This window comes from Orycteropus afer, unplaced genomic scaffold, assembly GCF_000298275.1.
Source record: "Orycteropus afer afer isolate SDZICR_OR568_19922 unplaced genomic scaffold, OryAfe1.0 scaffold00106, whole genome shotgun sequence".
In the NCBI taxonomy this organism is placed as follows: domain Eukaryota; kingdom Metazoa; phylum Chordata; class Mammalia; order Tubulidentata; family Orycteropodidae; genus Orycteropus; species Orycteropus afer.
Genome location: NW_006921693.1, coordinates 6,983,820 through 7,006,130, shown reverse-complemented (window position 1 = coordinate 7,006,130; position 22,311 = coordinate 6,983,820). Strand labels below are relative to the sequence as shown.

Genomic DNA, 22,311 nt, shown 5'->3' with positions numbered 1-22,311 from the left:
GTGTTTTCGTGTGCCAGGTACTACTTTCTGGTTTTCAGATAAAGAAACTAAGGCATAGAGAGGTTAGATCTGAGCCTTTAAAAATAAAGGTTTAATTATGAAAAATTTTAAGCATAAAAAAAGTAGGGAGACTAATATAATGAATCGCCTCATACCATCACCCAGCTTTAACAGACACCAACTCATGGCCAGTCTTGTTTGTGTGGCCCCACCCCATCCCACTCCTACATAAATACACTCCTGCTGCTACATGTTTCCGTGCATATCGCTAAAGGAGAAGGGCTAGTGTTTTTTTCGTTTGCTTCTTTAATGTCACTGTGCTACCACTGTCACACCAAAAAAAGAATGAGCAGAAATTCTTTTATATCATGTATCTAATCAGCATTCCTATTTCCTTCATTGTCTTGTAATTTATGTTTATTTTTTTAGTGGTAAATGTGTTCAAATCATGATATAATAAGGTGCACATATTACATTTGGTTGGTATGTCTTTTAGACTCTTAATGCAAAGCAAATATCGCTTTAATTAAGTACTGTTTTTGTCAAAAAATTTGACTCTGGCTATTGGAAGTACAAATGCACATAGCCTTTGACTCAGCAGTTCCATTCCTGGAAATTTATCTACATCGATACTCCACACACAGAATGATGTGCATCCACTGGCTTTAAGTGTATTGTCTATAAAAGATTGGAAACAAATGCCCCCTGCGGGAGCCAAGTTAAAGAAACAAGGTGTCTCCATACAGAGCTAGCTTATGTTTCTGTACAGGGAGATGGTTCCTGTCAGCACATAAAGGGAGAAAGCCGTGTGTGTGTGCTGATAGGAACTATCTCCAAGATAAGATTAATTAAACAATGCAGGGTGCAGAACCATGTTCATCCTGCACCACTGTTGGCGACTTTTAAAGAGGATTCCTGCTCTCGAGTGGCGAGCTGGATGATGGGAGTCGAAGGGTAACTGTTCCCCAAATCTCCCTTCTGCAGCAAATGTCTTATCATGTGAATGCATTCTGTATTCAAAGAAATTTCAGCAGTAATTCTTTTCTGAACTTTTATTATTTTATTCACAGAACTCTATCTGCATTAGCTCACTGGTCTGCCATCTTCAGTGACACACCGTATCTTCCCCTCTTGGCATTTCCATTTGTAAAATTATTCCAGAACAATCAACTCATCTGCTTTGAGGTTGTTGCTACTCTCATAAGTAAGTGAAACATTATTAAATAATGAAGCCAGGAGTGGATCCGTATATGTTTTCCTGATGTCTTCTGCACCTTTGCAACTTTCAAAAAATGCCGTTATAATTGTTTTGATAAATGTTTACTAATAATTGGAGAAGATTTGAAAAATATAGGAAGACATACAAAAGGAAAGAAAATTCACTGTTTTACCCCAGAGATAATCTTTGATAATACAGTGATGACTTCTTATGAGCATTTCCCCAAAATTATTTAAATATTCTTGAAAAACATATTTTATTGCCTGTATAATATTTCATCTTTTGAGTGTACCTTTAACTATCTCCTCCTCTGTTGCTAGATTGTTTCTAATTATTACCTATTAAAAGTTACAATGTTATAAGCATCTTCATATGTCAGTACTTATAATTTATCTGGATAGATTCTCAGAATTGGAATTAGTAGCTCATAAAATATGAATATTCTGATTCCCCACAGGGTTGTACTGGTTTACCCAGCCAGTAGCACTAATTAGACTGCTAACAATATTAAAAGAAAAAAAAGCAGATTATATTTAATTTTGATAGTCATGCAAAACTGTATTTTTTATTTCCATTAAATCTCACTACATAGCTGAAGTATGATTCTATGCTAAGAAATTCCTTTTTCTCTTCCAAGCAAGCACACCTGGAATCTGAATCTAAGGGATGGTTGACATGAGCAGGTGTGGATTCTTACCAAGGGTCTCAGACTAGTTTTGTTCAGTGAACATGCACTGATCTTCTACTTCTTCCTGCTTGGGATGGGCCGTGTGTCTGGCTCACCTGTGCTTATAGTCTATAGAGAAGGAATCTCGAAGAGAACAGTCACTTCTGTGTATAAATTGGGACATGCAGATATGCCTCACTTTTCGAAAGCTTGTTTCTGCCACTTTCATGAAAGACCTACATTATGTTTGATTTTTCTGAGGCATGCATTTTTCCCTGGTGTTACTGTTCACCTCATAGGCCTCTCTGTTTTTTGGCTGAAAGTTGAGCCATTGAGGTGCATTCAATTCCAGGCTTGAAAGGGTGAGTAAAGGGCCAGTCTCAATCAGGCCAGTAAGCCTGGTCTTCTTCATTGTTTTCAAGCCTGGTCTTTTTCATTGTTTCAGTTTTGTTCCTCATTTCTCTCCCACTCTATCCAGGATCTCCTAGGTGATCCCATTCAGTGTTGGCAGTGGTAGCTGGGCACCGTGTAGTTCTGGTCTCAGGGTTGTAGAGGCTAAGGTTACATATTCCACTCGTCCCTTGGACTCATTTTTTCTAGATGTCTTTGATTTTCTTCGGTCTTCTTTGCAGCATTTGCCCAGGAGTAAAGCTCAGAAGGGAGGACTGAGTAGGAAAGAAAGACAAAGGGGAATGATACCAGAGGGAGGAAGTGGGAAGGGTTACATTGCATGGACCGCTGTCAGTGTCACGAAACAAAATATGTATGAACTGTTAGATGGAAAACCAATTTGCTCTATAAACTTTCACTCAAATCACAGTGAAAAAATTTGTTTTGTTTTGTTTTTTTTAATCAACTTGTTGGCAGCCAACAGCAACGAGGTGGCCATTCAGGGGATCACCTGGGGAAAGAGCTGCCTATCTGCCTGCCTCCTGCCCATCTACTCTTCGGTACCGCGGTCATTAGCCCTTGCTGCAGCTCTCCATGGATGTTCTTAGGAAAGCTTTAATCTATTTGGGTGGGAATAAATGAGAGATACTCACTCTCCCTCCCACTACTCACTAAAATTCTAAACTCAGAAGATGCTGGATTCTGCCTCCTCTTGGCAACTGGATAAGTAATAAAGGCAAAGAACTTGAGGAAGCAATGTCTGCACAGGGCCTTGGGGAAGGATGCTCCTGGAGAACAATCAGTCGCTTGCATTAGTCACCTTGGTAAAAGTCTCAGCAGGGGGAAGACCTCTCTGCACCCCAAACAATACCTGCCGGATTCCTAACAGTGTTTTATATGAGCAATTTAATTCCTAGTCAGCAAAACCAGTACACTGAGAAAAAAAAGAAAGGCCTACATTGATAACTTGTTTTCCCTGTAACCAAAAGAAATCCAAAGAGGATCTTCACTTTTAGGAAAAAAAGGTGCAAAGTGAAACCAGCCTTCAGCGTTTGTTTTGCAGCGAGGCATTAAGAAGGCGTTGCGCCCCCCCCCACCACCTCCACCAGCAGTGAGAGCGACATCGCAGCCTGTTCCCTGGGAAGTACACTGTGCTCACTCTTATGTTGGTGTTCTTTTGGGTTGGGTGGGTTATTTGGTATGATTTCGTAGGTCATTTTTGGGGTCTGGGAATGCTCCGAATTTTCTCCCGTATGGATTAATGGTGATTGCTTCTTCCCTTTACGCTGTCTCAGCTTACGGAAGGTTTCACAAGCACGCCGTCCTGAGGGATAGTGGGGGAGTCACTTACAGCCAGGAGGAGATCCTCCGCTGTGGGTAGTAAAGGGTCTACACACGGGCACCATTGCTCTGTATCCTGCTGTGACTCAGTTCTCTTTCAATCCTCTGCCCACACTTCTGCTCTGGTGACACCAAGTCAGAGGGAAATAATGAAGAGAAGGCAGTCTTGCCTAAAGTGAAACAACGTCTGTTGATGAAGGTTAAATTAAGATAAAGGGCCATGTTTTGTGTATATGTGTAGTTTTTTAAATTCTTAGAATTAGCAGTGTCTGACATAGTAAGTGTGAATGAACCATTTTTTCCTTCTAAGGTTAACTTATTCAGAGCAGCATTTTAAAGAAGTTGAAATGCTTCTTTTAACGTTTAGTCTTTGCAAGCTTTTGTGTCTGTTTTAATTATTAACTCAAATACTAACAAATGAAATAGTGGCATTCTAGAATTGAAAGGACCTTATGAACTGTAGGTAATCCAGCATTCTGCTGATAAAACCTTCTTTAATGTCAAAGGATGAAGCCGTCATTCAGTATTTGAAACCACAAAGATGAATTTATTCAGTACTTACATACAGGAGGGCTGTGGTGGATAGACATCGGTTCATCGAGCAAAACAGACTGGTGAATTTGTGAGGAGTTGTGGTGACTGTCGTGCTGGTTGGAGAGTGCAGATGAGTGGAAACCTGTGGTGACCATCATGCTGGTTAGAGAGTGCAGATGAGTGGAAACCTGTGCACTGGGTGACTCTGCTTTCTAGCTTTCAGTGAGTGTCATTGCCATCGATAGGTTGGTTTTCAAAATCCAGTTGACTGAAGCCAGTTGTCATTGACAGATTTAAAGCCACTCTGGTGGTTACTTGTGACCATGTCTATAAAATAGTCTTCCTGGTAATGTGGACATTTTTATTCTCATTATATTTAATGCATCCCTCGTATTTAAAGATAGACCCATTCATTTTTATGTATTACTGACAATATGGAGGTATAATTTTGAACTTTTCCACAAACTCTTCTAATCTTGAATGAGGTATGAATTTGAGTACAGATTATAGAGATTAACATGTTAACTTGATCACATTATAATGGTCCCTTTTTTTAAGGGGATTACTTGGGTAACCAAGAAAATCTAAAAAGATACAATACAGGAGCCAGAAGGAACCAGAATGCCCTGTGAACAGGGATCAGTGTGCTTTTGCAGGTGGCGTAATGCCTAAGGCATTTGACTGCTAACCAAAAGGCTGGATGTTCAAACCCACCAGTCACTCCTCGGAAGCAAAGTTGGGCAATCTACTCCACAGTGATACCGCCTTGGAAATCCAAGGAGGGGTCGCTATGAGTCAGGTCGGACTTGATGGCAGTGAGTTGTTTTTTTTTTTTTTAATTGTTGTTCTCTTTTAATAGACACTCTCATTGACTGCTATGCAGAAACTGGCAAAATTTCTGCACACCTAAGATACTATATTTACATGATGTATTTTTTTAAATCTACTGTCTTAGAATTTAAAAAGTTATCACATGTGATTTTCCTTATCTGTGGGCATGTTGAAGACATAAAGATGGATACATTTAAGAATGTGAGGTCTTCGAAAGTATAGAAAGCTGATTAAAGAGAAATTTTCCATTTTTTTCTTCATAGTCAATTGGTGTCAACACTGGTTTGAATATTTTCCTAATCCTCCTATCAATATTCTTAGTATGATAGAAAATGTTTTGGCATTTCATGACAAAGAGCTGCTGCAACACTTCATGGATCATGACATAACTTCCCAGGTATGAAGAATAAGGTTTTTATAAGTAACACTGTGGAAGCTAATGTTGGTTCTGGGGTGAACAAAACAATATTTTCTTGAAAATGTATATTAGAGTTTATTACATTTTATATTTTTAATAGTATGTATCGTTTTCATCATTAATCTACTTTCCTGAAAGTCTGCAAATAATAAAATGTCCAAATTAAGGTAGTTATTTTCATAATTATGTTGTTAATATGACTTTATTGTTGTTGCTGTTGTTTGCCATCGAGTCAGACTCGACTCATAGTGACTCCTACTTGGGTTTCCGAGGCAGTATCACTATGGAAGTAGATTACCTATATGCCAGGCACTGGTGCTAAGTCCTGGGAATACAGTGGAGAACAAAATAGTCTTCTTTCTGAGGAGTGGCTGGTGGGTTTGAACTGCCAGCCTTCTGGTTAGCAGTCAAGTGCCTTAGGTACTATGACTTTATTAGCTGAAACCAAATTTACCAGAGTGTTTTAGCAATGACTTTATTTTGACTTTCCCTAGAAAAACAATGTTTTCTTAATTATTCTAGCTATATGCATGGCCTCTTCTTGAAACTGTGTTCTCAGAAGTACTCACAAGAGAGGAGTGGCTGAAACTGTTTGATAATGTGTTTTCCAACCACCCGTCGTTCCTCCTGCTAACCGTTGTTGCCTACAGCATGTGTTCTAGAGCTGCTCTGCTCAACTGTAGTCTGAAAGATGATTTCGAGGTAAACACCTTGTTCTTAAGTGGAGATTCTCGAATTGCAGTTATTTCGATGGAATGAGAAAGCCATATATTTACTGATTACCTATATGCCAGGCACTGGTGCTAAGGCCTGGGAATACAGTGGAGAACAAAATAGACTAAGTTCCTGCCCATACATAGTTTGTGACGTGGTTAGGTGCTGTCGAGTTGGTTTCAGCTCATGCTGACTCCGTGTCCAACAGAACAGAACGCTGCCCAGTCCTGTGCCGTCCTTACAGCTGTTGCTGTGCTTGAGCCCAGTGTTGCAGCTCCTGTCAGTCCATCTCATTGAGAGTCGTCCCTTTTTTCTCTAACCCTCCACTTTACCAACATGATATCTTCTCCAGGGACTGGTCCCTTCCAACTACACGACCAAAACAGATGAGACGAAGTCCAGCCATTCTCACTACTAAGGAGCATTCTGCTTGTACTTCTTCCAGGACAGATTTTTTCGTTCTTCTGGCAGTCCGTGGTATTTTCAGTATTCTTCCCCAGCATGACAACTCAAGGTATCAGTTCTTCTTTGGTCTTCCTTATTCATTGTCCAGCTTTACATGCTTATGAGAAGATTGAAAATACTGTCGTCTTCAAAGTGACATCTGTCTTCCTTAATATTTTAAAGAGGTCTTTTGCAGCACGTTTGCCCAGTGCAGTGCAACGTCTGATTTCTTGACTGCTATTTCCATGGCTGTTGATTGTAGATCCAAGCAAAATGAAATCTTTGACAACTTCAGTCTTATCTCCATTTATTGCGATGTTGTTTATTGGTCTATTTGTGAGGATTTTTATTTTATGTTGAGGTGTAATCCACATGCATGTGAGAGCTGAACAATGAATAAGGAAGACAGAAGAAGAGTTGATACTTTTGAGTCACAATGTTGGGAAAGAATATGGAAAATACCATCAGCAACCAGAAGAGCAAACAAATCTGTCCTAGAAGAAAAAAGTGCAGCCGGAATGCTCTTTGGAAGGGAGAATGGCCAGACTTCGTCTCACCTACTTTGGTCATGTTGTCAGAAGGGACCATTCTCTGGAGAAGGAGATCGTGTTTGGTACATGGAAGGTCAGAAAAAAAAGGGAAGACCCTCAACAAAATGGACTGACACAGTGGCTGCAACAGTGGGCTCATATAGCAAGGATTGTGAGGCTGGCGCAGGACCCGGCCGTGTTCAGTTCTGTTGTACGGAGGGTCGCTATGAGTGGGGCCGACTCGACAGCACCCAACAACAACAACAACAACAACAATCCATACTGAAGGCTATGGATCTTAGGTCTCTGATCTTCATCAGTAAGAGCTTCAAGTCTTCTTCACTTTCAGCAAGCAAGGTTGTGTCATCTGCATATCACAGGTCCTTAATGAGTCTTCCTCCCGTCCTGATGCCGTGGTGTTCTTCATATGGTCCAGCTTCTCAGATTATTTACTCAGCATACAGATTGTACGTTATGAATACATAGTGAAGAGACAGTTAATTAAATGGCAGTTAATAAACAAGCAATTATAGCAATCTCCTAAGTTTCTTGTAATCTCAGAAAAGAATCAGGACAGTGTTAGAGTTTAATGCTAAAAAGCCCTTTTGAAGGATGGTTGACAGTAGTTGTTCTGTGCGCGATCCGGTCAGGGACCCTCTGTTCTGTGACAGTTTGGGTGCACAGTGGTGCCTGAGAGTTTTGATGCCTGGCAGGAAAGTGACTGAAAGAATCACTGAAGGTGATTTTAAAAAGGAGCGGCTCATTCAGTAGACGGGATAAGTTGATTTTTTTAAAATGTTGTGGTTACTGTCAAATTTTTTACTTCGTGATCATAAGATACATACGTATCTTATGATTCTGATTAGCCAGCCTAACAAGATAATGTGGAAACATTTCAGATTTCTTTAAAGAATCAAGCTAATTTATTTATTTGGGATTTTGAAAAAACCCAAGCAGAAGTCATTCTACTGTTGAAACATCTATTTCTCTATTTTATAGGAAGCTTTTATTTTGACAGTTAAAATTTTTGAAGTTTTACTTCAAAAGTTAGTGATACAATCTTGAAATGTTATTACATTTTGAAAACAGGAAATTGAATCTTCATTTTTAAATTTGGGTTAAGGAGAGCTTCAGTGAATTTGAAAAAGCAACTTCACTCTTTGAGATAAATTCACGTTTATATTTTAAACTTTTGTTTGTATTCTTCCTCAGAATTGCTTTGTTGTAAACCCTGATTCAAACACCTAACTTTTTACAGTATTTTTTTCACCATCGGAACAACCTGGATATAAATGTTGTCATTCGAGAAGTTTACCACCTTGTGGAGGCCACACCTCCTGATATTCACCCAGAGAGCATGCTTGACGTTTTTGTCGCACTGACAAAAGGACAGTATCCAGTGTTTAATCAATATCCAAAGTTCATTGTGGATTACCAGACACAGGAACGAGAGAGAATAAGGAATGATGAACTGGATTACCTACGAGAGAGGTAATCACAGGTTAGCTCTTTGCCTGATAGAATCTGTTATGTATATAACAAAGAGTGTTTTATGAGTAATATGGTGAAATTATGAATGCGGATGTAAAATCAGAGTTTGGAGACTCAAAATATCTTTAAAAGTATTTCTCACTTGCATACAGAAGTAAACTCAATCATACATTAATCAGGTTCACATTACATTTTATGTTTTGGTTGGTTTTTGGCTTATAACCACTTAGAGCTTCCTTTCTTGAGTATTTATCATAATAAGTTATGTTACTTACTTAAGGCAGACAGTTGAAGATATGCAAGCTGAAGTAGACCAGCAAAGAGCTGCCGATGAAGCTTGGTACCAGAAACAAGAACTGCTTCGTAGAGCCGAAGAGACGAGAAGAGAAATTCTCTTTCGAGAAGAAGAGAGGATGCTGGAACAAAGGCAGAGGTATACGTTTTATCACTTTAAAAACCTCAGATACACGCATTAGTTCAGTAATCTTTTATTATCCTGCTCCAGTAGTTCCATGAAGCAAATATTTAAGTTAATAAAAAAGAAATCTGTGTCTACTGCTTTTCCAAAAATTGGGATATGGGAAAATGTTGTTACTTCTAAAGCTGCACTCAGTGTGATGGAACTGCACTGATTATTCCAAACTCACACGGGACCTTCTGGCTCCTCGGAGGACATTACTAGAAACATCCGTTCTTCACAGCGGGCAGAAAGACTGCAGAGTAGGGCACTAGGTAACTCACCTTTAATGAGCGTAATTGTTTAAACCACGTGTTAAGCTTCTATCTGTGTGACTTGAAGCCTGGCACATCCAACGAGTATCTCTTATGTTACGCACTTTACACCTTGGAGGTCAGGGGGAGGAGCATTAAATGCTTATTCAAAAATATGTTAATGAGGTAGAAATGTTCGATTAATTAAAATTATGGGATGAGGATTGAGACTAAGCTAATTGTCAGGAAACTCTGATTTCTGTAGCCGTTTACTGATTCGTGATCTTGCGCAGGAATTTATGAACAGATTGCTAGTGCGGATTAAAAGGCCTTACTAAACTAAGCCATTAACCTTCTATTAATATTCTGGAAGAATACGCCTACATGATACTTGGTAACAATGGAGTATTTTTTATATCTTTCAAATAAAAGTTGTTGATTTTATTGAGATGATGCAAATGGTAGACCTGTAAAAGAGCTTTTGAGTATGAAAAGAAAGCCAATTGCCTGTTTGTAAGTGGACATCTTTCTCTTATGTTATAAACACAGCTGCGTTACAGTGTCCCTGGGTAGACTGGAAAGGTGGACAGGATTGGTGGCCAGCAGCTCTTGGTGTGAAACTTAGTATTTTCCAGTGTAAGTCTATATTAAAAAAAAACTCAGTGCAGTTGAGTCAGATCCGACTCCTTGGGTTTCTGAGGCAGTATCACTACAGAAGTAGATTTCCCAACCTTCCTTCCAAGGAGTGCCTGGTGGGTTTGAATGGTCAGCCTTCTGGTTAGCAGTCAAATGCCTTCGGTACTGTGCCACCAGAGCTCCCAAGTCTGTATTAGGAGATGCTTTATTTGTTCCTCTGAATGTGTTTTGCATTTCAGACTAGCTGCTGTGAAGAGAGAGCTGAAAAGAAAGGAAATACACTTACAGGATGCTGTGAGGAGACGCTTTCTGCAGCAGCAGCAAAACCAGCGTGAGATGGAACTAAGAAGACTAGATGATGAAATTGAAAGAAAGGTTCATTATTCTTATGTAGGACTTACACTTCCTCTCCATGTACACTCAATTAAATGGAATGAACAGCTTCAAATTAAGTATTAGTCCTAGAGTTCACAATGAACCCGAAATAACCCTTTTAATTTTATTTGCTTTTCCCCTTAGATGGCTATTCTTAATCCCTTTTGTATTTCATTAACAGTCCAGTAATATAGAAATGCCAGGAAAAATGAGTGACCGTTTCCCTAGATGGAGTATCAGTCAGTATCATTTAACCATTAAGATAACTATGAATCAAGGGAAGTAACTCCTTTGTAATATAAAATTCACTCAGTTTATTTCCAGGGCTAAAAAGTCCCTGGCCTTTCAGGAGTTTTCAGTTGACAAAGGAAGACCACACCAAACCCACTGCTGTTGAGTCTGTTCTCACAGCAACCTGATAGGACAGAGCAGAACTGTTCTGAAGGGTTTCCGAGGCTGTAAAACTTCACAGGAGCAGACTGCCCCGTCCTTCCGCTGAGCAGCTGGTGGGTTCGAACCACCCACATTTTGGTTAGCAGTTGTGTACTTTAACCACTGCACCACCATAGCTCCTCCCAGATAAAGGAATAACTAGATTTATATTTTCTTATATTTATACAAAAATGGGATTGTTCTCTCTACACATTCTATTTTAGCAACCTGCTTTTTTTAATAATAGATACTGAATATTGTCCCTTGCCAGTGGTGTGTAGATCTATTTCTGTGTTTTCTGACTACACTCTATTCCACTGTGCATGCAGGCTGTGGCTTATTTAATCCTTTTTTGTTGGGGCACAGTCACACCCCTTTGTTACATGCTGTCTGTGGCTGCTTTTGGCCTGCAGTGGCACAGATAACTCGTTGTGACAGAAACAATGACCCATAAAGCCTAAGATAGTTACAATCTGGCTTTTTCAAAAAGTTAGCCCACCCCTGATTTGTCTGAAAATTAAGTGGAAGGAATGAGTTGGGGACCAAGCTTACTTCTCTCCAAAAGGCAACTCAGTTGTCCTAGCACAGTTTATTGAATATTGAGAAAGCCATTTGTCAACTGATTATTATTAAATACTGCATTTCCTTTTTATACCTGACCTGCTCCATTTTTCTGTTCCTGTGCCAGTACACTGTCCTAGCAAAAGTGTCCCTGTAATATTTTACTGGCAACGAGGCCTCATGGCCACTGTGAGTCTGTCTTTTCAGATTTTTCCACAGTATTCTACAATATTTATTTTTCTTAATAGGTTTTGAGAATTTATCACTCTCTCTGAATCCTCTTTTCCCTGCATCCTCTTGGGATTTTTATTAGGATTGCATTGAATTGATGGGTTAATTTAGGGGAGAATTGGTGAATGGAAATAGTCTATTTCAGGGAGCTTCAAATGAACTTTTGGTAAAATACTAAGTATTTTTTCAATCTTTTAAGGTAGTTTTAATTCATCTGTATCAGAAATAGCTTCTCTTTTTGTTGTTCTTGTTGGTAGGCACCATTGAGCCAGTTCTGACCCATAGGGACCCATGTCCAACAAGGAAGCTCAGCCTGGCCCTGCCTCAGCCTCAGAGTCATTGCTGCACTCGAGCCGTGGTTGCTTCCACTGTGCCGGGCACTGCTTGAGGGTCCTCCTCTCTCAGGACCCTCGACTTTACCAGGCGTGATCTTCATCTCCAGGGGTTGGTTCCGCCTGGTAACGCAGCCAGAGTAGCATGAGATAATACTTTTTATTTTATCTCCCTCCCCCTGTCTCCCCGGTGTATGTCGTCCCGGTCCTCCCGTCTCCCCGGTGTACGTCGCCCCGGTCCTCCCGTCTTCCTGGTGTACGTTGTCCTGGTCCTCCCATCTCCCTGGTGTGTATAGCCTCAGTCCTCCCATCTCCCTGGTGTATATTGTCCTGCTAAACTTCAGAAACTGCTGGACTCACAGGTTACACGCCAGAAAGTGACATGCGCAAGTAACTGTGAATGGCCACAGCAGCAAGCAGAGTTGATCTGTTTTTGCTGTCTTTGTGTCTGAAAATTCATGACCAAAAGAGCCACTTTAATTGAAACTCCAGAAAAGCACTTTGTGCTCTACCAAACCTCTTCTCCACCTCTTGTCATTATTAATACTCTTCCTTCATAAAGTCAGGTATCACCACCTTTGAGCTACCCCCAGTCACCTCCTTAAACTGCACTGGTCACCGGTCCATGTTTTGAGCTACTCCCCAGGCTCTTCCTTAAACTGCACTGGTCACTGGTCCATGTTTTTTTACCCTTAGTATATGCCCTTCTCGCTCATCCTCCTGTCTCCTCATGTGTCTATGTCTCCTACCCTGGGTAGGTGACAGCAGGCGTCTGTCCCTGTCGGCAGTATCTAACGCTGTGCGCACGGATGCAGGCAGTAATGCAGTCGTTAAATGTTTGCTGAATGAATGAATGCACCCAGATGGCTGATCAGTTACAGTGCTTTTTTCTTTTTTAATTTTAAAACACATATGTACTTTTTTCTCACCACTAAAAAAATCGATGTTTTAGCCAGCCAAGTATTTTAAGACAGATCTTAAGACTTAAGAAGGTGCCTTCTCCATATCCTCTGGTGTGGGAGAATGAAGGCTTCCAATCAATGAAATTTCAGAAAAAGGTAAACTCTAGATTAACCAGGCTCTGAGCAGAGCACATACAGGTTAAATAGTCCACAGTAAATGTAAACCTAGAGTTACTGATTGCCAAGCTTAACTCATTAGAGTGTAGAAGTTTAACAGAAAGAGCACTGAGTCAATGTTCTATGTAATTAGATTAAGTAGTCTATACTGTATCTAGCTAAAATTTAAACTGTTCAGGTTTTTTCTAACTCATGCTGTTGGTTACTGGAGTATGATAAGCTGGTCCATCTATTCTCATGGGCTGGGCAGACATGCCTACACGACTGTGCTGGCTGGCTTCAAAATGAAGTGTAACTTGAACTCAGATTATGCTTAGGCTCCACATGTTCATATATTGTCAGTTATTCTGGATTCAAAATCCAATTCTTATTGTTATAAGTACTCTCAGTGGGTCATTCAGGTTACAAGGGCACCAGGTCTATTAAACAGGAATTAGTTTGCAGATTCTTCTTGGCATTCACACTTGGTTACTTGGCTGCAGGTACACATGAGAGATCAGGAAGTTGCCATGACAGCCAGAGACCTGGAGATGAGAAACCAGGAGCTTGAATCCCAGAGGAGGCTTTACGAGAAGGTACAGATCGGCTCCTTCCAGGATAAGAAGAGCGTGCTTTGTACAAAAGCCTTTTTAGACTCTGCCTGTGCTGGGCTTTTTATGTTCATTTTGTGTTTAAGCAGAATACAGTGTCATCCGTTGTTGTGAGGTGGTGAGTGTTTGTATGGAGTTTGTGGTAATGCTTTAGTTCATGTTTCTGTCAGCAACATGACGTCATTGGGAGAGCAACTGCAAACAGCCCCAGTAACCCACAGGGGCCTTGTCAGGGGCCACGGACACTAGCTGTGGGGTACTTTGAACCTGAAACTTCAGGAATCACATCTGCAAATACTTACCTGGAACCTGCAGTTTAGTTTGCAGGATGCTGGAAGAGCAACTTTGTTAGTGTAAGTATTTCTTAGTTGGGAAAAACATTGTTGTTGTTAGATGCCGTCGAGTCATCTCCAACTCATAGCGACCCTATCTATGCACAGCAGAACGAAACACTGCCCGGTCCTGCACCAACAAGTATCAGAATAGGGGGAGAAAAATACTTAAACATTCATTTTTGTTACTCATGTATGTCTATAAATTAACGTTGAAACCGTATGTTTGCATGTCCTCCAACCCTCTTAAGCTCAGAGCTTGAGTTTGAAATTAGCGACAACTTCAAATTCACAGTAGATAACATATGTAGGATTGTTTGTTATCCACATTAAATATGGTGTAAAACACAGAGCATCCATTCATGGATACACTTGTGACATTTCCACACTGAATTTCTTTTAGAACTCAACCAGGAATTTACAGTTTGGCTAAGTCTCCTTTGGTTTTGAGTTTGACATAAGTTATTTGGACCAAGCTAATGTTTACTTTTTGAAAACCATCTTTTTTGGGAGAGGGCAAGCGACAAGAGCCATAGTTTGAGACTTTACAAAAAATTTGCAAGAGAAATACTAAGAATTTCCAAATGTTTTTCTCTCCAGTCCCCCAGTTGTTAATCTTTTGCTGCATTTGCTTTGTCCTTCTATCCTACAAAAGTTTATACCCACACACGCACACACGTACACACGCGCACACACACATTTTTATCTCTGAACTGATTAATTGCAGACACGATCCTCCTTTACCCCTAAATACTTGAGTGTGTACTTCCTAAAACCAAGGAGGCCTCGTACAAAACCTGAGGACAGTTACCGAGGCAGGAGCCTAACACTGACGTAATATCTGATGCAGGGATCTTACTCAGATTTTACCACGTGTCCCAGAAGTGTCCTTCAGAGCAAAAGGACATTGAAGGCCATCATTTTCTCACTTGTCTTGTCTCTAAACTGGAGTTGTTCCTGGGTCTGTGTTGCATGACATTGACAGCTTTGAAGCATGTAGGCCAGATATTTTTGCAGAATGTCCTCAGTGTTTGTCTGTTGTTTCTTCATGATGAAAATTCAAGTGTGGCCAATAGCAGGAATGCCACAGAAGGAGGCTGACTTTCTCTCTGTGGGTCACGTCAGGAGGCCAGTGGTGACTGGGCCCTTTTGAAGGGAATGTTTATGGAGGCTGACTAGCAGGCTTCAGGGAGAGCTGCCCTGGTAAAGAGAAGCAGCTTGTGAAGTCTGGAACTTTGTCTGGTCAGTCAGATGCAGGTGTCCAGTGCCTACCTTTTTCCAGTTAGCTTCGGTGATCACACTTCCCCTGCACACTTCTCTTACATTAGGTTGGTTACATGCCTATTTCTCAACAAACTGTGTTCCAGAAAACAGACAGTGTTGTCATTTACCTCTGTTAGATTGAGAGTTTGATGTTCCATATAGATCTAATAGGAATAAAATTCTTTTTCAAAAAAACTAAGCAAAACAAAACAAAGAAACAAGGAAAAACTGATGTGTGATCCCAGTCCCGCCCCCTTTCACCTCCTTGGTTTCATCAAGTCCCTTTGTTCTGTCTTCCTCTCATATCTCCTGGAGTAATACCAGCCTTGCCAAGGCTGCTGTAAGGATTAAATGAGATAACATGTATGTCTGTCTTGGGGGTGCCTAAGGCCACCCTTGGGTTTAATGACTCATTATGAAGGACCCACAGAGCTCGGAAAAGCTGTTATACTGATGTTTGAGTTTACGGCACTGAGAGGAGACAGGTGACAGTCAGCAAGGTCAAAGCCCCAGAGAAATGAGGCACAGGCGCCCATCCCTGCTCTTGCAGCGGACTCGTGCACACAGTGCTAATCCTCGCTGCAGTGGTGCTGGCGACGGCAGCCGGCCAGGGAAGCACGGAGCCTCTGCTCTGTCCCCAGAGCGCTGACAAAGCCGACCTGGCGGTTTTTCCCCGTGTTGTCAGCGCCTTCTTGGGGGAGAGAATTTTCAGAAGTCCTTGCTCGGCCCTTTCTGCTGACATCACCGTACTGGCTTTTTACTTTGAAAATCAGATGATTGCATTTTTCTGTTTGTGTACATATTAGTATTCTGAAAAAAGGAAAGTTACTTCTGTGTTCTAGCATGATTATATGCATGATTGGGTTGTTTTTACAAATGATCTTTGTTTTAACAGAAACTTACTAGAAATCAAGAAGCTGTTGCAAAAGAAATGAGAGAAGACACCGACGCCCACAGACGAAGAGTGGCTCTTGAGGAGGGCGTGTTTCATCAACTCTTAGACACGGATCAGGCTCAGAGCCTGCAAACACAGAAGGTAAAACAGGGTAAACGGAGTGTCTCCAGAGAGAGGGGGCTTTGCAGCTGTCCTTCTCTCAGAAGAGCAGATTCAGACTGGAGCTCTGTGAGACTGAGGTCTCCTCATCTCTTTGCTTCACTCATGACAGTTCTGAGAATCTCACAGAGCTTTATTTTATCTAAAACCAAAACCACTGCTGTTGGGTCGGTTCCTACTGATAGCGACCCTATGACCGGATGCCTCATTTCCAGGAAGTCATGTATGCCTTTCACAGCCTTTCAGAATGTTAAGACTTACAAGAAAATGCAGAGGAATATAGAAAGTTTACAAGGTACACTGTTGTGCAGTGTTCTGACCCTGAAGTTGTCCCTGAGCGGGTTAGGTTCAAACATCAGGCCTCTGTCTGGTGCGTAAGCCAGCATTTACAAAGTATGTTCCATAGGATGTACTACTGTTTGAAACTAGGGGCTGGTCGAATAAGTATTGGAAATGCTGCCTTAAAGAGAGGTTTCTTTCAAGCCAGATTTGAAGATCCTCTACATTGCGCATTGCTAGGAAAATTTCCGAAACTTAGTTTACAGAATTCTCATGGAGTTCCCTTTGGAAAGGCTGGCAGAAGTGAATTGAAAAAGAAAGTGAGATCTTCGAGAAAGAATTTTGCTGTATCCCCTTATCAAGTTCTTAAACGAGAACATGGCAGGGCCTGGCCAGGTGTAGTGTCAGTGTTCCCCGCCTGCCTGTCTGCAGCAGCCCCTTGGCTGATTCCCAGGACCTCCCTTCATTTCCTTTCGGTCAGGTTTCACCCAGCCTTTGGGAATAGGCTCTCTTCCCCTCCTTGTTCAGAATGTTGGAAGCATGGACATTGTGGAACCCCACCCGTGCCCTGGCCTACATGTTCTCATGTGGAACCCCACCCGTCCCCTGGCCCACATGTTCTCAACCTCAGCTACATGTTGGTATCAGTTGGGGAGCTTTCTAGAAGTAGCAGACATTGACATCATTGGCTGCGGTGCGCCTGGCCATCAGTATGTTTTAAAAGTTCCTGAGTGATTCTAATATGCAGCCCAGGTTGGAAACAAGTGCCTGAGATACTTGGAAACGGAGTGGATGTTCCATAATGTGACATAGTCTGACATTGTTCTGTAATTTACCACCTTTCCTAGTTAATTGAAGAAAGCCTGGCAGATGCCGAGCAAGCGTGCAGCGATGCTGACTGGCGAATTGAGGCTTTACACAAGCGGAGATGCGATGATCGGCAGCGAAACGGGTGCTACCGGGAAGTAGCCAGACTCCTTCGGAGTAACAGAAGGAAGGAGGCAGAGCTGTTGAATGCAATGAGGGAGGCGGAAGTGGAAAAGGTAAGAAAAGTGCTGTGAACGTGTTGGTATATCAGACAGTAAATTCTGAAAGACTACATAATGAAATGATAAAATTATCAAAGGAAATTTTTCTTGAGAAAGATCTTAAAGATGATCTAGGTTTATTTAATAGGTAACTGCCAGAGGAGAACTCAAGTAAGAATTATAAAGCATGTTTCTCGTTCATTAATGTGGCTGAACTTCTCAGCTTCCTGAGTGGGGAATAAATTCCTGTTTAATTCATCACACTCTTTACACTTGCAGTGTGAAAGGTTTTGAATAGTTAAGAATTTTGCATAGCTGTTAGTAACAAGGGGCCTCTGATGGCGTAGTGCCTAAGGCATCTGACTGCTAACCAGAAGGCTGGTGGTTCAAACCCACCAGTTACTCTTCAGAAGAAGACTGGGCAATCTGCTTCCATAGAGATATTGCCTTGGAAACTCAAGGAAGGGTCACTGTGAGTCACATCTGACTCCATGGCCGTGACTTTGGTTTGGTTTTGGTTAGTAACATAACCCACAACAGCAGTGACTAGGAACAAGATTGTTGTTGTTGTTGTAGTGTGCCGTCGAGTCAGCCCCGACTCATAGCGACCCCTCCTTGGGTTTCCGAGGCAGTATCACTACGGAAGTAGGATTGCCCATAGATGCATTTTTCTCTTTCACGTTGAAGCAGTCTGGCAGGAAGAGGGCAGTCCAGGATTGGAATTGCGGCTCCAGGACCATCAGGGAAATGGCTCCCGTGCCTTTCTGCACTGTGTCCGGGGCCTGGCTGCCTTTCTGCACTGTGTCCTGGCTTTCATTCTCATAGATTCCAGGCAGCAGGAAGAAGGTAAACAGAAATGTAAAAGGTCTGAACTCCCACCCAGCTGAGTCAGCTCCTTTTTAACTCCTTTCCGGAAGTCCTGTGTTCTGGTTCCCTAGTGCCACTCTGACAAGAATATACCACAAATGGGATGGCTTTAACAAACAGCAGTTTATTCTCTTAACAGTTTGAAGGCTTTAAGTCCAAGTTCAAAGTGCCAGGCTTTAGGGGCTGGGTGAAAGCCCCTCAACCTTGGGCTTCAGCTCTGCCTCCTGCTCCCGGCCCACTGGAGCTGGAGGCTTTCCTTCACTCAGACAGCTGCTGGCTGCTGAGACTGACAAGCCCAAGGCTGACATGTAAAAAGGCACAGTCCCGATGTTACCAAACCACACAGCAGGCCATTAATTCAAGTGCATTAAAGGTCCCAAGGTCAGCAGAGCATGGCTAACACAGGATTCAAGCGTGCCATAAGCTAGAGACCACTCCCAAAGCTGTTTCTTATATAAGGGAAGCAGACCACATACCCAAAGCAGCTACTCAGCTGCTCCAATAGATTCCACCATGGAGTTAATTACCAGTCTCACCATGGGGAATAACTATATCCAGCTGCCCAGCCACTCAACCAGGCCCAGCCACATTGACACACAAACTTAACCACCACATCCTTCGTCATGTTTTTAGCTACTTTTGGCTACAAAGGATGCTGGGAAATGTAGCATTTTTTTCAGCAGGTGTAGTACCATCCCAAATCAAATTGAGATGCCATTCCTACAGAAGAAGCAACTAAATGTGTGTGTCACACCTGTGTCCCTTTGGGTGATCATTCTTCAACAACTTGGGGCTCTATAGGTGACACAGTGGTTAAGTGACTTCCCCGAGGACACAGAAGGATTCAGGGAGAGTAGGAACTAGGTAAGCAACTTGAGTCCTTTCCCTTTCTGACGGCGTAATGTCAGTAAGTTCCTTCAAGTCACTGTTCCAGATTCCTTTTCTTTCTCTCTCATGCCAGGGTGGACGAGGCCCTATCCTATAGTCCTTTCATTCAGAGACAGGGAAGAAGGGCTTGGGGAGGGTGGAGGTGACGCCCCGATCAGGTAGGCGCCTCTCCCTGGGAAGTGCAGCGGATGCCCCCATCTCCCAGGGGGGCTTGCTGACATAGGGCCAGACTGGAGAAAGGTGCAGCTGGACTTCGGGGGAGGGGTATATTTGAGAGAAGACAATCATTTCATGGCATTTCGTGTGTGTCTGGTGTCCTAAAGCTCGTTAACTGCTGGGTGAGCTTGGGAGATGGATCAGACCCCGTCTCCTCATCAGTCAGGTGAGAGGAGCTCTGTGGCCGTTCCTGGCCCTGATGTTCAGACTCTTCAGAGCAGTTGTTATAGTTGAGCTCTACTGTAATATACGAAGATGACGTGGGCTTGTGTGCATAACGTACGAAGATGATGTGTGGGCTTGTGTGCATAATGTACAAAGGTGATGTGTGGGCTCACGTGTGTAATGTATGAATATAATATGTGGGCTCACATGTATAATGTATGAAGATGGTATGTGTGTTTGCATGTAAGAGAGGTCACATTCCAGAAGAACTAGATGGTGCCTGGCTACCACTGTCAGCCACTCAGAGAGGGATCTATGGAGGAGATCCTGGGTAGAGAGGGAGAACAATGTGGAACAAAACTCAAAATCATTTGGAAATAAAAAAGGGGGGTGAGGACCAGGTTTGCTGGTCTGATAGAGACTGGTGGAGCCACTGAGTCTATGGCCCCTAGCTGCCCTTCAGGTCTGGAATTGAACCCATACCTGTGGTTTCCAGCCAAAAAAAGACAGCATATGACCTGAACATTTACCTCAGGTAGATACTCCTTGGAGAGAACAATCATGGGAGAAAGAAGGGCTGTTTGTGCACAGGGAGACAGCTCAGGGGGCAGGGGTGCATGGAGGGATGGACACAAGGAAGAGGTAACTATTGGGAGGAAGTGGGAGGGGAGCTGTTGCATTGTGGTAAATTACAGTCAATGTCACGAGACAAAGTATATGTGAACTGCTATGTGGAAAGGGGATTTGCTCTGTAAACTTTCACCCAAATCACAATAAAAAAAAGGGGGGGGCACATTTCCAAAACACTAGTAGACTTCAGGAGTTACATAGTATTTTAAATTTATTATTTTAGTTACCTTTTGAGTTCCTCTTAAGAGGACTGTTTTCTCATTTTATGGAGAAGTACATAGGGACTGAGCCTTGACTTCTGTGGTCGTTGTGTGCACAGAGTTGGACAAAGTTTCGTTCTCTGAAGGTGTAGCGCTCAAGTTAAGCATTTGCCTTTCATGGAGAAGCTCGCCTACTCATGACTGCTGTTTCACTGGTGGTTGGGGTCTCGGGGGTGCTGTGCAGCCCGAGTCAGGGATGACACGTCAGCACGGCTCTGCTCTCGGGTTCTCCAACAGCCGTGGGCCGAGACTCAGGTGCCCACATTCCGCAGCCTCAGTGCCCAGGGAACATGAGGGGAAGTGGGGTCAGGAGGCCGCTTGAGGAGCTTGCATTGCTGCGATTTCTAAATGCTTTGTGTGGTTTACTTACTTGTACTTAGTGGGAAGAAGCTGAAGAGAAGGAGTTGCGTCTGAGATCAGAGAAGAGAGAGGCTGCTCTTGCAGATGCATCTAGAAGGTGGTTTCTGGAGCAGGAGCTGAGTGATGCTTTAGAGCACACGGGGGACCCATGTCGAGAAGGTGAGTGCCCAGGGACGCCGTCTCCCTGGGCTCGGCATTCTAGGCGTTGCTGCAGTGACCTGGGCTCGGCGTTGCAGGCGTTGCTGCCGTGACCTGGGCTCGGCGTTGCAGGCGTTGTTGTTGCAGTGAGGAAGGCAGCTGCCTTGAGGTGTGTGTCGGCACGCTCACATAAAAGTGCTCACCTGAGAGCTTTCCCTCGCCACCATCTGTTTTCACCGTCTCTCTGGGTTGGCAGGGGTGGGCTGAGCAGGTGCGACTGGTAGAAACACAACTCCAGTTTGAAAAAAGTCTCAGCCGTCCTGTGGTTCCATGGTCCACAGGGCCACCATCTTTGGCATCCTCTTAATCCACTAGTGATTTGCTTCCCAAATGCTATTTTTAGTTTATTTTAGTAAAAATACATGCTTTGCCGATAGCTGATCCTCTGTTAAAGTAGCACAAGGAAACGTCTTAAGGGGACCTGTCAAACAGTTAGGTTTTGGTGCAAGGCTTACAGTGGTGTCAACTTAAAAGTCAAAGTTAAATGTAGTACAGATTCCAGGACCTTTTATTTACTGTATTTTATATTGCTTCCAAAGGAGATAAGTTCTCTGGAACTGTTCATTCTATTCAGCAAATGAAAGTGTGGCTTATATATGGCACCAAGTAGAACCACTTTAGGATTTTTGGCCAAGAAATTCGGCTTTTAGAATATTCATTTCATTATTGATTTATTCGGCTTTTAGAATATTCATTTCATTATTGATTTTTATGACACGTTTACTTTTTTTTATGCATCTTTTTTTTTTTTAATTGGGATTTGGCTAAAAGTTTACAGCACAAATTCATACAGCAGACACATTTACTTTTAAATTAAATGCTAGAGCATTGTTAACCTCAGAAAATTAAATTATTGTGAAATTGATTATTTCAATTTCGTTTTCAAGTTTCTTTCAATCGAGGAAAGCATGACTGGGATGCAACAGGACAAGACCTTTTGGAGAAAGTGAGGCATCTTCGCCAGAGGCTCACTGCCCAGGCTCGGAGCAGGTGTCAGACCCCTCATCTCCTGGCCATGTAGCAGGCACGCCATCTGGAGGCAGGCGGAGATCCCCACTTATAATCACCGACACTGATTTGAGATGATTTATTTTAAGTGCCTATGAAGGTTAACTTCTGTGTACATATATAAAAAAATGTGTCCTTAACAATTATGTGTTCTGTTTAATTCTGATACTTCTTAGCTTGTAAATAACTGCTTGTACTTTTCACAATAAATTTTTTTGAAATATTAAAACTTGTGGA

At 42.3% G+C, this 22,311-nt stretch overlaps 1 protein-coding gene across 1 annotated transcript in view; it reads left to right on the top strand.

Annotated features, from left to right (window-relative positions):
- Window positions 1–22,087, top strand: part of TBC1D31 (TBC1 domain family member 31) — a 50,658-nt gene extending 28,571 nt beyond the window's left edge. Inside the window, exons 8-19 of the mRNA XM_007943431.1 lie at window positions 770–954; window positions 1,071–1,204; window positions 5,246–5,379; window positions 5,923–6,102; window positions 8,347–8,579; window positions 8,860–9,012; window positions 10,166–10,301; window positions 13,419–13,511; window positions 16,017–16,157; window positions 17,303–17,497; window positions 20,889–21,027; window positions 21,954–22,087. Coding sequence (XP_007941622.1) covers window positions 770–954; window positions 1,071–1,204; window positions 5,246–5,379; window positions 5,923–6,102; window positions 8,347–8,579; window positions 8,860–9,012; window positions 10,166–10,301; window positions 13,419–13,511; window positions 16,017–16,157; window positions 17,303–17,497; window positions 20,889–21,027; window positions 21,954–22,087 — 1,857 coding nt within the window. The remainder of the gene's footprint in view (window positions 1–769; window positions 955–1,070; window positions 1,205–5,245; window positions 5,380–5,922; window positions 6,103–8,346; window positions 8,580–8,859; window positions 9,013–10,165; window positions 10,302–13,418; window positions 13,512–16,016; window positions 16,158–17,302; window positions 17,498–20,888; window positions 21,028–21,953) is intronic.
- The last annotated feature ends 224 nt before the right edge of the window (window positions 22,088–22,311 follow it).